The sequence below is a fragment of the Hyla sarda genome, chromosome 12 (assembly GCF_029499605.1).
Source record: "Hyla sarda isolate aHylSar1 chromosome 12, aHylSar1.hap1, whole genome shotgun sequence".
NCBI lineage: Eukaryota > Metazoa > Chordata > Amphibia > Anura > Hylidae > Hyla > Hyla sarda.
This window is the reverse complement of record NC_079200.1, coordinates 60,735,098-60,748,866: the sequence shown is the minus strand read 5'-3', so window position 1 is coordinate 60,748,866 and position 13,769 is coordinate 60,735,098. Positions and strand designations below refer to the sequence as shown.

The 13,769-nt window shown below is 43.0% G+C and overlaps 1 protein-coding gene across 2 annotated transcripts in view; it reads right to left on the bottom strand.

Annotated features, from left to right (window-relative positions):
• OSBPL2 (oxysterol binding protein like 2) overlaps positions 1-13,769 on the bottom strand; it is a 99,790-nt gene that overhangs the window by 13,064 nt on the left and 72,957 nt on the right. For both annotated transcript variants that reach the window (XM_056549247.1, XM_056549248.1), the window contains exons 6-7: positions 8,194-8,291; positions 7,934-8,116 (exon numbers count right to left, since the gene is read on the bottom strand). In XM_056549247.1, the coding sequence (XP_056405222.1) occupies positions 7,934-8,116; positions 8,194-8,291 (281 nt within the window). The remainder of the gene's footprint in view (positions 1-7,933; positions 8,117-8,193; positions 8,292-13,769) is intronic.

Below are 13,769 nucleotides of genomic sequence, written 5' to 3'. Positions count from 1 at the left end.
ATTCCCAGCATGCCAGGGATGCTGGGCATTGTAGTTCTGCAAAATCTGGCCCTTCATATGTTGCAGAACTAAAACTCCCAGCATGCCAGGACAGTCTTGGCATGCTTGGAGTTTTGCAACATCTGGAGGGCTACAGTTTGGAGACTACTACTTAGCAGTCTCCAAACTGTTTTTCCCCAGTTGTTGCATAACTACAACTTCTAGCATGTGTGGTGTCCCGGTACCGCATCCTATACGGTACCTGTATATAGGTCCCCATAGCCAGAGTCCCTAGGACGTCGGGGTCCTTCTTATTTAGTCCACCCCTTGTCACCTCTCATCTAGAGTGTTATTAGTCATTATTAGTTATTAGTCATTAAACTAACAGTACAAATGTATATAGTGGTTAATTACCTGTACGGAGCGTAGCAGGACCTGCGGGTCACGTGATCAGGTAAACTCTATGGTTTTTGCTTAAGGACCTTTGGAGGTCCCTGTGACGTATTGCGCCCACAATTCCTTGTAACAGTGAGTGACAGATATTCGGACCAATTAAAACGGCCCCGCCCCTGCCCATTTAAGGGAGTGGCGGCCATAGCCCGCTCTCTTGTTCCTGGGCTTTCATGAGAGAAGGATCTACGCTGCTATCATCAGTGAGTTTGGCCCGAGCCTTGTGGCGACGGCTGATCATTACCAAACCGTGAGTGTATCAATCCCTAAGCACTCTGCAAGATCACTGGACCATATCTAGCCCCTAAATCCGGACGGATCTTCCCAATTTACCCTAAATTCAAAGACTTATAAAACAAGTCAAGGTCTGCAACAACTGCCAGTCACTGAAGTGTATAGAGACTGTATTGATGAGACTGTTACTGTTCATTGGATGTACAGCAAGCCTTTAAGTAAAGTTTATCCAAGTTCAAGTTCAGCTACCTTGTGGACCGTCAGTCATTTTATGCATGCACCTATCGTTACTGGGAAGGGCTGCGATAGGCCGGAGAATTACCTCAGCATACTAGCCCTCAGCCTGGCGTCACGAACTATAGGGTTAACCCCTGATATATCAAAGCAATACCCTGACTGTACTACCCCTACCACACATGCCTTTTGGCTGTCAGTGCATGTTGGGAGTGGTAGTTTTGCAACAGCTGTAGGCACACTGGTTGGGAAACATTGAGCTAGAGTCTGTTTCCTAACTCAGTGATTCCAACCCGTGTGCCTCCAGCTGTTGCAAAACTACAACTCCCAGAATGCACTGACAGACCGTACATGCTGGGAGTTGTAGTTTGCAACAGCTGGAGGCACACGGCTTGGAATAGCTGAGCTAGAGTGTTTCCTAACTCAGTGGTTCCCCCACCAGTGTGCCTACTGCTGTTGTAAAACTGCAACTCCCAGCATGTATTGTCTGTCATTTTGGGAGTTGTAGTTTTACAACTGCTGAAGGTTTGCCCCAAACCCCCCCCCCCCCATCCCCTCCCCCCACAGAGTACATTCACACCGGCGGGGGTTTACAGTCTCCTTCTACAAGTTTGAGCTGCTGCAAATTTTCTGCTGCAGCTCAAACTCCCAGCGTAAAACTCACTGCAAACACCCCCCCCCCCCCGTGTGAATGTGCCCTAAAAACACTATACACCTACACAAAAAAAGTAAAACCCTACAAACACACCCTTACATGTCCCCCCCCCCCCCCAATAAAAATGAAAAACGTCTCACACGGCAGTGTTTCCTAAACGGAGCCTCCAGCTGTTGCAAAACAACAACCCCCAGTATTGCCGGAGAGCCATTGACTGTCCTGGCAAGCTGGGAGTTTTGCAACAGCTGGAAGCACTCTGTTTGGGAAACACTGCCGTAGGGATTTGGTGGAGAAAAGCACCATCCTTGTATGCGGGTCCGCCCCTATTGCAAACTCCTAATTTAGGCCTCAAATGCGCATGGTGCTCTCTCACTTCAGAGTCCTGTCGTATTTCAAGGAAACAGTTTAGGGCCACATATGGGGTATTTTCGTACTCGGGAGAAATTGTGTTACATATTTTGGGCGATTTTTCTCCTTTTACCCCTTATGAATAGGAAAAGTTAGGGGCTACACCAGCCTGTTAGTGTAAAAAATTATATGCGGTTGTTGCCCCATACTTTTCATTTTCACAAGAGGTAAAAAGAGAAAAAGACCCACAAAATTTGTAACACAATTTCTTCCAAGTATGAAAATACCCCATATGTGGATGTAAAAGTCTCTGCGGATGCACAACAAGGCTCAGGAGTGAGAGCGCCATGTACATTTGAGGTCTAAATTTGTGATGTGCACAGAGGTGGCTGATTTTACAGCGGTTCTGACATGAACGCAAAAAAAAAAAAAAAAAAAACACCCACATGTGACCCCATTTTGGAAACTACACCCCTCACTGAATGTAACAAGGGGTATAGTGAGCATTTACACCCAACAGGTGTCTGACAGACTTTTCTGAAAATGTTTTCATTTGCACAGCCCACTGTTCCAAAGTTCTGTGAAACGCCAGTGGGGTGTAAATGCTGACTGCACCCCTTGTTACATTCCGTGAGGGGTGTAGTTTCCAAAATGGGGTCACACGTGGGGGGGGGGTCCACTGTTCTGGCACCATGGGGGCTCTGTAAACGCACATGGCCCCCCGACTTCCATTCCAAGCAAATTCTCTCTCCAAAAGCCCAATGGTGCTCCTTCTCTTCTGAGCATTGTAATTCGCCTGCAGAGCACATTACATCCACATGAGATATATCCATAATCAGAAGAAATGGGGTGACACATTTGAGGGATTTTTCTCCTATTACCCCTTGTGAAAATGAAAAATTTGGGGTAACACCAGCATTTTATTGAAAATTGAGAAAAAAAATTTTTACGTCCCACTTTAGCTTATGTTCGTCAATCACCTGTGGGGTATAAAGACTCAATTTACCCCTTGTTACGTTCCTTGAGGGGTGTGGTTTTAAAAATAGTGTGCCATGCGGGGGTTTTACTATTCTGCTTCCTAAATTCGACATGCCTACCCAAAAACCATTTCAGCAAAATTTGCTCTCAAAAATGCCATTGTCACTACTTCCCCTCTGAGCCCTCTCTCTAGTGCACCCACAGAGCACTTTACATCCACATGAGGTATTTCCTTACTCGAGAGAATATGAATTACAAGTTTTGGGGGGCCTTTTTACCTTTTGCCCCTGAAGGAAAAAAAATGATGAAAATGGGGCTACAATAACATGTTAGTGTAAAAAAAAAATTGAGATTTTGATTTTTCTCCTCCATTTGCCTGCTATTCCTGTTAAACACCTAAAGGGTTAAACTTTTTGAATGTTATTTTGAATACTTTGAGGGGTGTAGTTTTTATAATGGGGTCCAATATAGAGGATTTCCAACATTAAGACCCTCATATTCACTTCAGAATTTTTCAGGGATCAGTTAAGTTTTGATTTAGAAATTTTCGTGAAAAATTGGAAAATTGCTGCTAAACTTTGAAGCCCTCTAATGTCTTCAAAAGTAAAAACATGTCAACTTTATGATGCCAACATCAAGATATTGTATATGTGAAACAATATGTAATTTATTTGACATGTCCCTTTTCCGTACAAGCAGAGAGCTTCAAAGTTAGAAAAAATGTTCAAATTTTTGCTGAAATTTTGGAATTTTTCACCAAGAAATGATGTAGGGATCGACGAAAATTTACCACTAACAAAGTAGAACATGTCACGAAAAAACCAATCTCTGAATCAAATTTATAAGTAAAAGCATCCCAGAGTTATTAAAGGGGTAGTCCAGTGGTGTAAAATGTATCCCCTATCCTAAGGATAGGGGATAAGTTTGAGATAGCGGGGGGTCCGACCGTTGGGGCCCCCTGCGATCTCTCTGTACGGGGGCCAGGCTCTCCGGACAGATAGCAGGTGTCGACCTCCGCACGAAGCGGCGGCCGACACGCCCCCTCAATACATCTCTATGGCAGAGCCGGAGATTGCCAAAGGCAGCGCTTCAGCTCTGCCATAGAGTTGTATTGAGGGGGCGTGTCGGCCGCCGCTTCGTGCGGAGGTCAACACGCCCCCTTCCCGCGGGCTGTCGGGGCTCCGTACAGGAGATCGCAGGGGGCCCCAGCGGTCGGACCCCCCGCGATCTCAAACTTATCCCCTATCCTTAGGATAGGGGATAAGTTGTTCACCACTGGACTCCTTTAATGCATAAAGTGATAGAGGTCAGATTTGAAAAAAAATGCTCTGGTCCTTAGGTTCATAATGGGCTCCATCCCCAAGGGGTTAGGATAGCATCTGTATGTATTTCCTGAAAATGTACAGAGACATGCAGAATGCTGGAAGAGTCTGTCCAGCATCTCTACAATGTGAAGACCCCATCAAAAAGCTCCACATACCTCAACTTCCATGGCTTCTATTAGTGGGAAATGGAGGTGAAATAGGAGAGGGGAACAATGTATGCTAGAACTCTGAAAGTTTGCATTGGAACCCATTTAGTCACAGACAGATTTAACTTAAAGGAGTTGTCCAGAATTATAAAGACATGTCTACTTTCTTGTAGAAAAGCACTCCACCTGCCCGTAAGTTGCATCTTACATAGCAGTTCAATTCCACTAAAGTGAATGGGATTGAGCTGCAATACCACACACAATGCAAGGACAGGAATGGCATATTTTTGGTAGAAGGCAGCCATGTGTTTCTACTTCTTTAAGACACTGCAAATTTTCTAAAGCCCTAATAGTAATACAATTGGCCCTTGTAAATAATTATATCTTCATATGTGACAACACTGAAGGAATGACCCTCTGCTACAATGTAAAGTAGTGAGTGCACAGCCTGTGTAACAGTGTTTAATGTTAGGTCTCCTCAAAATAACTCAACACACAGCCATTTATGTCTAAACCTTGTCAACAAAAGTTAGAACACCCCTGAGAGGAAATGTTCAAGTTGGGCCCAACGTGTCAACATTTTGTGTGGCCACCATTATTTTCTAGCACTGCCTTAACCTATTAACGACCAAGAGCGTTGCCAGCTCCTGAGCGCACTTCATACGCGGCAGGTCCCGGTTGCTATCAGCAATACCGAACATCTCTGATTGGGCTGATGTCCGGTATTAACCCTTTAGAGCATGGCGTCTAAAATGGGAGAAAACAGTTGCCGGTTAGCTCAGTGGGCTGTTCGGGACCGCCGCCGTGAAATCGCGGGAAGCTTCATACCTTGCTTTCCACTGTCCAATCGTCGCTCTGCTGCTCCATGCCTGAGATCCAGGCTGGAGCAGCAGAGCACCGATAACACTGATCAATGCTATGCTATGGCATAGCATAGCATGGATTGCATGTAATAGTCCCCTATGGGGACAAAAAAAAAAAAAAGTAAAAAAAATCAATAAAATGTGATTTAACCCCTTCCCTGATAAGTTTGAATCACCCCCCCCCTTTTCCCATAAAAAATAAAATAAAAAAATAATGTATTTTAATGTATACAAAAATAAAAATAAACATATGTGGTATCGCCATGTGCATAAATGTCCGAACTATAAAAAATATAATGTAACACATGGAGAAAGAAAATCAACCCGGCAGTGGCTGTGTAAGAGGATCATGCAACTATGCAGCTAAGGTATGCTGTCACCTATTATCGACAGTAGCAGGAGGTATAAAAGCTCAAATGGTGGTGCTACACGTTGAGCAGGCAAGTCCAATATGTCACACAAAGAAGGGCTGTACGGAGCAACTCACCAGAGACCAGAGAGCTGATGCCAAGAAGATGATTTATTTCATACTTCACATACGGCACACGGGGAGGCAGGAGATGGATCTGTGGGGGAGCAGACGCTATCGGACCATGGACCGGATCACGCTTCACAAGCGCTTCGTCAGGCCTGATCGTGTTCTGATTAAGTATCTTGTGGGATCAATGGAACGTACTCTGGTTGAGTGACAGTTACTAGTGGGGTACCACAGGGGTCAGTACTGGGTCCACTTCTTTTCAAAATGTTCATTAATGACCTCATAGAATCTCTATATTTGCAGATGACCCTAAATTGGGTAAGGTGATAACCACAGAGGAGGATAACATAATATTACAGATGGATCTGGGGAAGCTGGAGGCTTGGGCACAAACATGGCAAATTCAAATTTAAGGTGGATAAATGTAAAGTTATGCATTTGGGCCATAAAACCAAAATGTACAAATATGTGTTTAATAATAAGACACTGGCCCAGATTTATCAAACTGTGAGAGAGAGAAAATGGGAGGGATTTTCCCACAGAGACCAATCACAGCGTAGCTAACAAGCTGAGGTAAAGTGAAAGCTGAGCTGTGATTGGTTGCTGTGGGAAAATCCCTCCACTTTTTCTCTCACACAGTTTGATAAATCTGGGCCATTAAGTAGAACTACTACAGAACAGGACTTTATGATACTGGTGGACAGTAAACTCAACTTTAGTGATTAGTGCCGAACAGCGGCTGCCAAAACTAACAAAGTCATGGGATGTATCAGAGGCATAGAGGCACGTGACAAGGACAGTTTTGTGTAAATCATTAGTCTGATAATATATGGAGTGTTGTGTCCAGTTTTGGGCATCTGTATAAGAAGGACATGGCTACCCGGAGAGAGTGCAGAGGAGGGCGACAAAGATAATTAATGGTATGGGAAGATTACAGGACAGAGACAGGGTATAAAGCTCGGGGTTATTTAGTTTGGAGAAAAGACGTCTTAGGAGGGATTTGATCACAATGTACAAATATGAATGGACAATACAGATATATCTAGTGATCTTTATACCTAGGCCGGTAACCATGACAAGGGGGCATCCTCTATGTCTAGAGGAAAGAAGGTTTCACCAGCATCACAGACAGAGATTCTTTACAGTAAGAGCAGTGAGACTATGGAACTCTCTACCACATGTTGTTCTGATGTCTGACTCTATAAACCAGTTCAAGGGGGCCTGGATGTTTTTTTTTTTTTTTTTTAAAAGCATAACAGGTTATGGGTACTAGATTTATGGGGATAGAATGTTGATCCAGGGATTTAGTCTGATACAATATTTAAGTCTGGATGGAATTTTTCCTCTGTCATTGGGAAACTGGCATCAGCCTCATGTTTTTTTTTTTTTGCCTTGTTCTGGATCAACACACTAGGACTTTAGGTTGAACTTTATGCTACTATGTTACAGTACATGTTGGCATTTATTGTTCCCTCAATGAACTGTAGCTCCCCAGTGCCAGCAGCACTCGTGACTGTAGGCAAGACACATTTGTCTTTGTACTTCTCATCTGGTTGCCCCCCCCCCCCACACACACAGACACACTGGACATCATCTGAACCAAATAAGTTTATGTTGGTCTCATCCAGTAATCCGTGTCCTTGGTCTTCTGGCATCAAACTGTGGGCTTTCTTGTGCCTCATCTTTAGAAGAGGCTTTCTTTTCGACAATAGCCAAGCAGACCAATTTGATGCAGTGTTCTGCATATGGTCTGAGCACTGACAGGCTGACTGACTCCACACCACTTCAACCCCTGCAGCAATGCTGGCAGCACATATACGTCTATTTCCCAAAGGCAACCTCTGGATATGACGCTAAACACGTGCATTCAACTTCTTTGGTCGACCATGGCGAGGCCTGTTCTGAGTGGATCCTGTCCTGTAAAACCATTGTATGGTCTTGTCCACCATGTTGCAGCTCTATTTCAGGGTCTTGGCAATCTTCTTATAGTATAGGCCATCTTTATTTTATTTTATTCTTTTTTTCCCCCCATATCCTCTGAGAGTTCTTTGCCATGAGGTACCATGTTGAACTTCCAGTGACCAGTTTAAAAAAAAAGTGTGTGAGCAATAACACCAAATTTAAGACACCTGCTCCCAATTCACACCTTATCGGAGAGCTGTTTGAGTCCTCACACTGTAGCAACAATGTAGCCATCTTAATGCTTCCCATGATCACTCACACAACCCTTTTCTCATACTTACTTGGATAGCTCTAAGGTGATTGTCCCTCTGGGTTCAGCTTCTACGCTCTTTCCCCAGAACTTCAGCTTGGGGTAGATAGATCCATGGAAGATGAAGTCTTTGTTCAGCCCCTCTGCATAAAAGGCACTAACGGGCGGATGATGGCTGACTTGTTCGGAGATGAACTGGAACCCTAGGTCTTCCCTATAACAGACAGTGCTCTGGTCACATACCTCATACATTGGGTTGGGGGTCTTAGCTCCACAATTCTTTGCACTCACCTTGTTAATTCGTAGGTTTCTCCAAGAAGAGGGTTAAAGGGTTTTCCTGTTCTCTCCCACTGAGATGCTACAGCTGAGACTGCAAAGGCAGCAACTGTCTGTACAGGGAAGAATGAAGATTAAGAAGACAATTCTTGAAGGGCAACTCAACCAAAAGTTAATGGTTAGTACATTGTATCCACCAACTCCCAAAATTAAAGGGTCATGTAGACCAGTACAGTGTCCCCAACTCCTTTGCAAACCGCCAACGTATCTTTTTTCTTTTCTGGTCTATACATTGGTGTGATAGTGTTTGTTGTTTTTTTCTACATCACAGGGGATAGCATGGTGGAATGGCGATGGTAGTTGCTTTGTAGCTACTTTTCCTCCTTTATACCCCTTTCCCTGGTTATCCAGCTTCTCACACTAACCACTGATAGTTGCTGTATCACATTGTGTTTTCTCCTGTATTTTCATTAGTTTCTGTGCAGTACCTTGTGGGCTTCATATACATACTTATATTGTAATATTCCTACCACAATTTTATTATTACAGTTACGGACTTTTGTTACTGTAAGGAGAGTAATGAGTAATATGTCTCTGGTCTCTGCACTTTTGTTCTGACTGCTGCTGAATCCTTTTTAATTATGTTTTATATTTATATCTATGTGTTCTGACTGCTGAGCCCCCACAATCCTGAGAACTGGGGCACCGTGTCTCCATGTTTGAATGAAGTGGAGGTTGGACATGTGAGCTGCTGCTATATTCAACTCTATAGGCCAAACAGTCACAGTCCCCACCAATCAGTGAGATGGGGGAGAGTACCCATCACAGGTAAAGCCCTTTAACAGAGAATATGAACAGGGGTTTAGAACATGTATATTCCCATCTTATAAGGCAATGGTATATGCCATCACTTTGTTATTTGTGGTGGAACAGTCGCTGGGCCCCATCCATCAAGAGAATGAACAGTGCCCATTCTCAGGATTATGGAGGTCTCAGAGATTGGACCCGCAAGCATGAAGTGATGACATACCATTTTAGAAGATGGGAATACTCTATTAAAAGCTCCACAAGAGAGGTGATCTTAGATTGCGGGTACTCCCCACCAATTACTAGAATGAGGAACCTCAGTTTTTCATCCCTCTTCATCTGAACATTTCTTAAGGTGCATTCCCATCACGTTTTGGGGATTTAAAAACCAACTGCTGCCATATCCTGCTGCACCCATTCATTTAAATGTGCCGAATGGAGTCTGTTAGGGATTTTGATTGGCTCATTTTTGGGCCATATCAATTTTGTTGCTGCACTAATAGTTCGGCAACAAAACCAGATACGGTCCAAAAAAAGAGCCAACCGGAGTCACTAGCTGACTCAGTCTGCCTCAAATTCACGTGAAAGGGGTGCAACACGGCTGGTTTCAAAAATTCTCCCACCGGCGGCTGTATCCCACCAAACGTGATCTGAATGAACTTCTAGCAGAGGGCTTGTTACACACGTATCCTGTGTAGGCAATCCTCTGACTGATACATTGTAACAATCAAGTTTTTATGAGTTTTGTTCCAGAATGAATACAATTGTAGTAAACCCTCAGCTGTTGAGTTTATTTTTTATTAAACCATCTGACTACAAAGTCAATGAAACAGAACTGAAGCAAAAATTCCCAGGTCACATGCCCAGTATAACCCCCAAGATTTATGGCCGGTTTAACACAGAGAGATCCTGACGGGCTTCTTGCCACCATTATCTACCACTGTGTAATGCTGTGAGAAGATGACAAGAGGAATATTTATGTGAGGTTTATGTAATTGTTTTGACATTTCTCTATTTTGCAGAGTCGGCAGCAGAAAGGTTAGTTCCCACCCAGAAGTCTTCCCTCATTTGTTACCATATGTCAGAATAACAGGTCCTGTATACATTCTATGAGGTGATCAAGAGACTTCCCCTTCCATATACAGAGACCTCATATGGAATGCATGTGTTACTGTGCAATAGACCAGTGAAGGCTGTCGAAGACTGTCAGGGCATGCTGGGCATTGTAGTTTTGCAACAGCTGGAGAGCTACAGGTTGCAGACTGTTACAATAGATCCAACACACTATCAATATGGAAAAACACAGATGTGGGTGGTGCTGGAGTTCCCCTTAGTTTCCCCTGAGAACCCTGAATACCTCGATCTAAGGACTTCATCAGGGAAAAAACTTGTGCCCAAAATTTCTGCCAGGTGCTGCTCTTAAAGTGATAGGTGCCCAAAATTAATACCAGCATCTTGGACACTGAATGGGGTTTTCAACATTATTTACTATATTATAATCTAATATAAATAGCATTTTAATTATTCACCATTGTTTAGATCCCTGCTTGTTGTCAGTAAATAGGAACATTCTTGCCTATACCTTGAGGCTGATTGTACATACTGACCCTTTGCTACAAATGTATCCAGTGTAGATAATTCAAACTAACATATTGTCGCAAAATAGAGAGATTTGTGCTGATGACATGTTTATCTCACTAAGGCTTGTTTAGGAGGGATATAACTGTAACAAACCCTCAGCTGTCAGAAGTATTAAGAAAATAAAACAAGTATTTGGTCTATCCAGGAGGTTACCAAAAAGGCTTTCATTCACTGACAGCAAGGAGACTCTGGTTGTTTGTTACACATGTGTCAAGACAAACCTATGTGAGCGCTAATCGCTTTCCTATTCTGATAATTTGCTACAATGTGTCAGTGCAGCTAAAAAAAAAAAAATGTATCAGCCCAAAGTCAAGACTCTTTCACTTGGACAGGATTTTCTGAACCAGATACAAATGTAATAAACTCTCAGCTGTGAAAAGTATTATTATTCGGTCTACAATAATTGTCGGACTCTGAATACAAACAAGAATGTTAATATTCACTGAGAGCAAGCAGAATTCTTATTATATAAAGATTGTAGAAAATTTTGAGAACTTTTTACTATACAGTAATAAGACATAATATAGCTAAAACCCCTTTAATCTGGCAAATATGATCCTATGTACACTCAATCATTAACCCCTAATGGCCCGGACTGGGTGACCTCAGTCCAAACCACACCTGGGCCATTTCTCAACAAGCTTCCCATTCCAGTGTATGATTCAGGCAGTGGGCCAGAATACATGTGGGAAATAGTTCATTCCAGAGCAGCTTTCTGTGTTGTGATACTGGACTAGGTGTGTTGACTTATATAGGGCTGTACTGAGCCCAATGAGAACATTATTACAGCTTATAGTGGACTAGGCCTATTGTAATTGCTTACAGTCAAACTATGACCCCCACTCCTCATTGCCAAAAATAAATGGGGCCAACATCACCACCGATCCCTCTGGTGCCCACGAGCTCTTGAAGTTAGAGATTATTTAGCACAATTTGATATAAAATTATTTAATGGTGTCAGATATTAGGTGGCACCTAGCTAGACCAATTCAATCATTCCCCAGGCATCACAGGTAAGCAAAGACTTTATCCCAAGGCTGTGACACCACAGGATCTATGACACTGCATCTTAAAAGGGACTCCGCCCCTAGACATCTTATCCTCTATCCAAAGGAACCCCGCGATCTCTCTGCAGCACCCGGCGTTCGTGACATCACAGCCACAACCCTTGTGATGTTACGCCACACCCCCTCAATGCAAGTCTATGGGAGGGGGCGTGGCGGCTGCCACGCCCCCTCCCATAGACTTGCATTGAGGGGGTGTGGAGTGACATCATGAGGGGCGTGGCTGTGACGTCACGACCCCGATGCCCGCGCCAAGCCTTTGGAAAAAAATGTTCCGAAGGCTGGGGCAGCGGAGTACCCCTTTAAGACTTACGCTGCAACAGAGTCTCATTAATTTCAATGGGATTATGCTGTGCTGTGCACATGGTGGAATTTCCACGGCAGAAATCCGCTCCCGGCATAAGCAGAGAGAATAGACATGTAGATTCTTTCTGCGAATTGCGCTCGGAGATGCATTACTGTTCATTAGACAGGACTTTTCCACACAATCCCAGCACCCGCCGGTATATTCAAATGTGCGGAATGTCCACCTGTGGACTAACTCTTAACAATATATGCCAAATTAAGTTAATATATAATGGCTAAGGAGCAACTGACAGCATTTGAAAGGTGTTTAGTAGATCTAATTAACCCCTTAACGACCACGGGCGTAAATGTACGTCCTGGTTTGGCGGGACTTCGCGCACCTGGATGTACATTTACGTCCTGTGTATGACTGAGCATTGGAACGGTGCTCGCGTCATACATGGCAGGTTCGAGCTGCTAGCAGCAGCCAGGGACCCGCCGGTAATGGCCGACATCTGCGATCGTGTGGCTGTCTGCCATTAACCCCTCAGATGCCGTGATCAATACAGATCACGGTATCTGCGGCAGTGCAGTACTTTGAATGGATGATCGGATCACCCGCAGCGCTGCCGCGGCGATCCGATCATCCAGTATGATGGCCGGAGGTCCCCTCACCTGGCTCTGGCCGTCTCCCGGGGTCTTCTGCTCTGGTCTGAGATCGACCAGACCAGAGCAGAAGATCACTGATAATAATGATCAGTGCTATGTCCTATACATAGCACTGAACAGTATTAGCAATCAAAGGATTGCTATAGATAGTCCCCTATGGGGACATAAAAAGTAGAAAAAAATAGTTGAAAAATGTAAAAATAAAATTAATTAAAAAAAGTGAAAAATCCTCTTCCCCAATAAAAATTTTAATTGCTCGTTTATCCCATTTTATCCTCAAAAAGCGTTATTATTTTAAATAAACATATTTGGTATCGCCGTGTGCGTAAATGTCCGAACTATCAAAATATAATGTTAATGATCCTGTATGGTGAAAGGCGTAAACGTAAAAAAATTTAAAAAGTCCAAAAATGCTGCTTTTTTTGTCACATTTTATAAAAAAAAAAATTTAGAAAAAATAATCTAAAAAGTTTTATATATGCAAATGTGGTATCGATAAAAAGTACAGAGACGGCGCAAAAAATGAGCCCTCATACCGCCCTATATACGGAAAAATTTGAAAGTTATAGGTGGTCAAAATAGGGCAATTTTAGATGACTGATTTTGTACAAAAAGTTTTAGATTTTTTTTTAAGCGGTGCAAAAATCTAAAAGTATCTAGCCATGGGTATAATTTTAATCGTATGGACCCACAGAATAAAGAACACATATCATTTTTACCGTAAAGTGTACAGTGTGAAAACAAAACCCTTCAAAATGTGCAAAATTGTGGTTTTCATTTAAATTTCCTCCATTAAAAAATAAATAAATAAATTAAAAAAATGTTGGGGGGTTAGACGTACATTTTATGGTAAAATGAGAGGTTTCATTACAAAGTACAATTGGTCATGCAAAAAACAAGCCCTTATATGGGTCTGTGGATGGAAATATAAAAGAGTTATAGATTTTAGAAGGCGAGGAGGAAAAAATGAAAACGCTCAAATAAAATTGGCCTGGCCCTTAAGGTTAAAATGGGTTTGTTTCTTAAGGGGTTAAAGGTTTCTCAACACGATAACGCTCAGCAGAGCATACATGTGTATGGGGGCTTTAGGAAAACAGCTATTAAAAGGTGTATGGCAGTGAATTA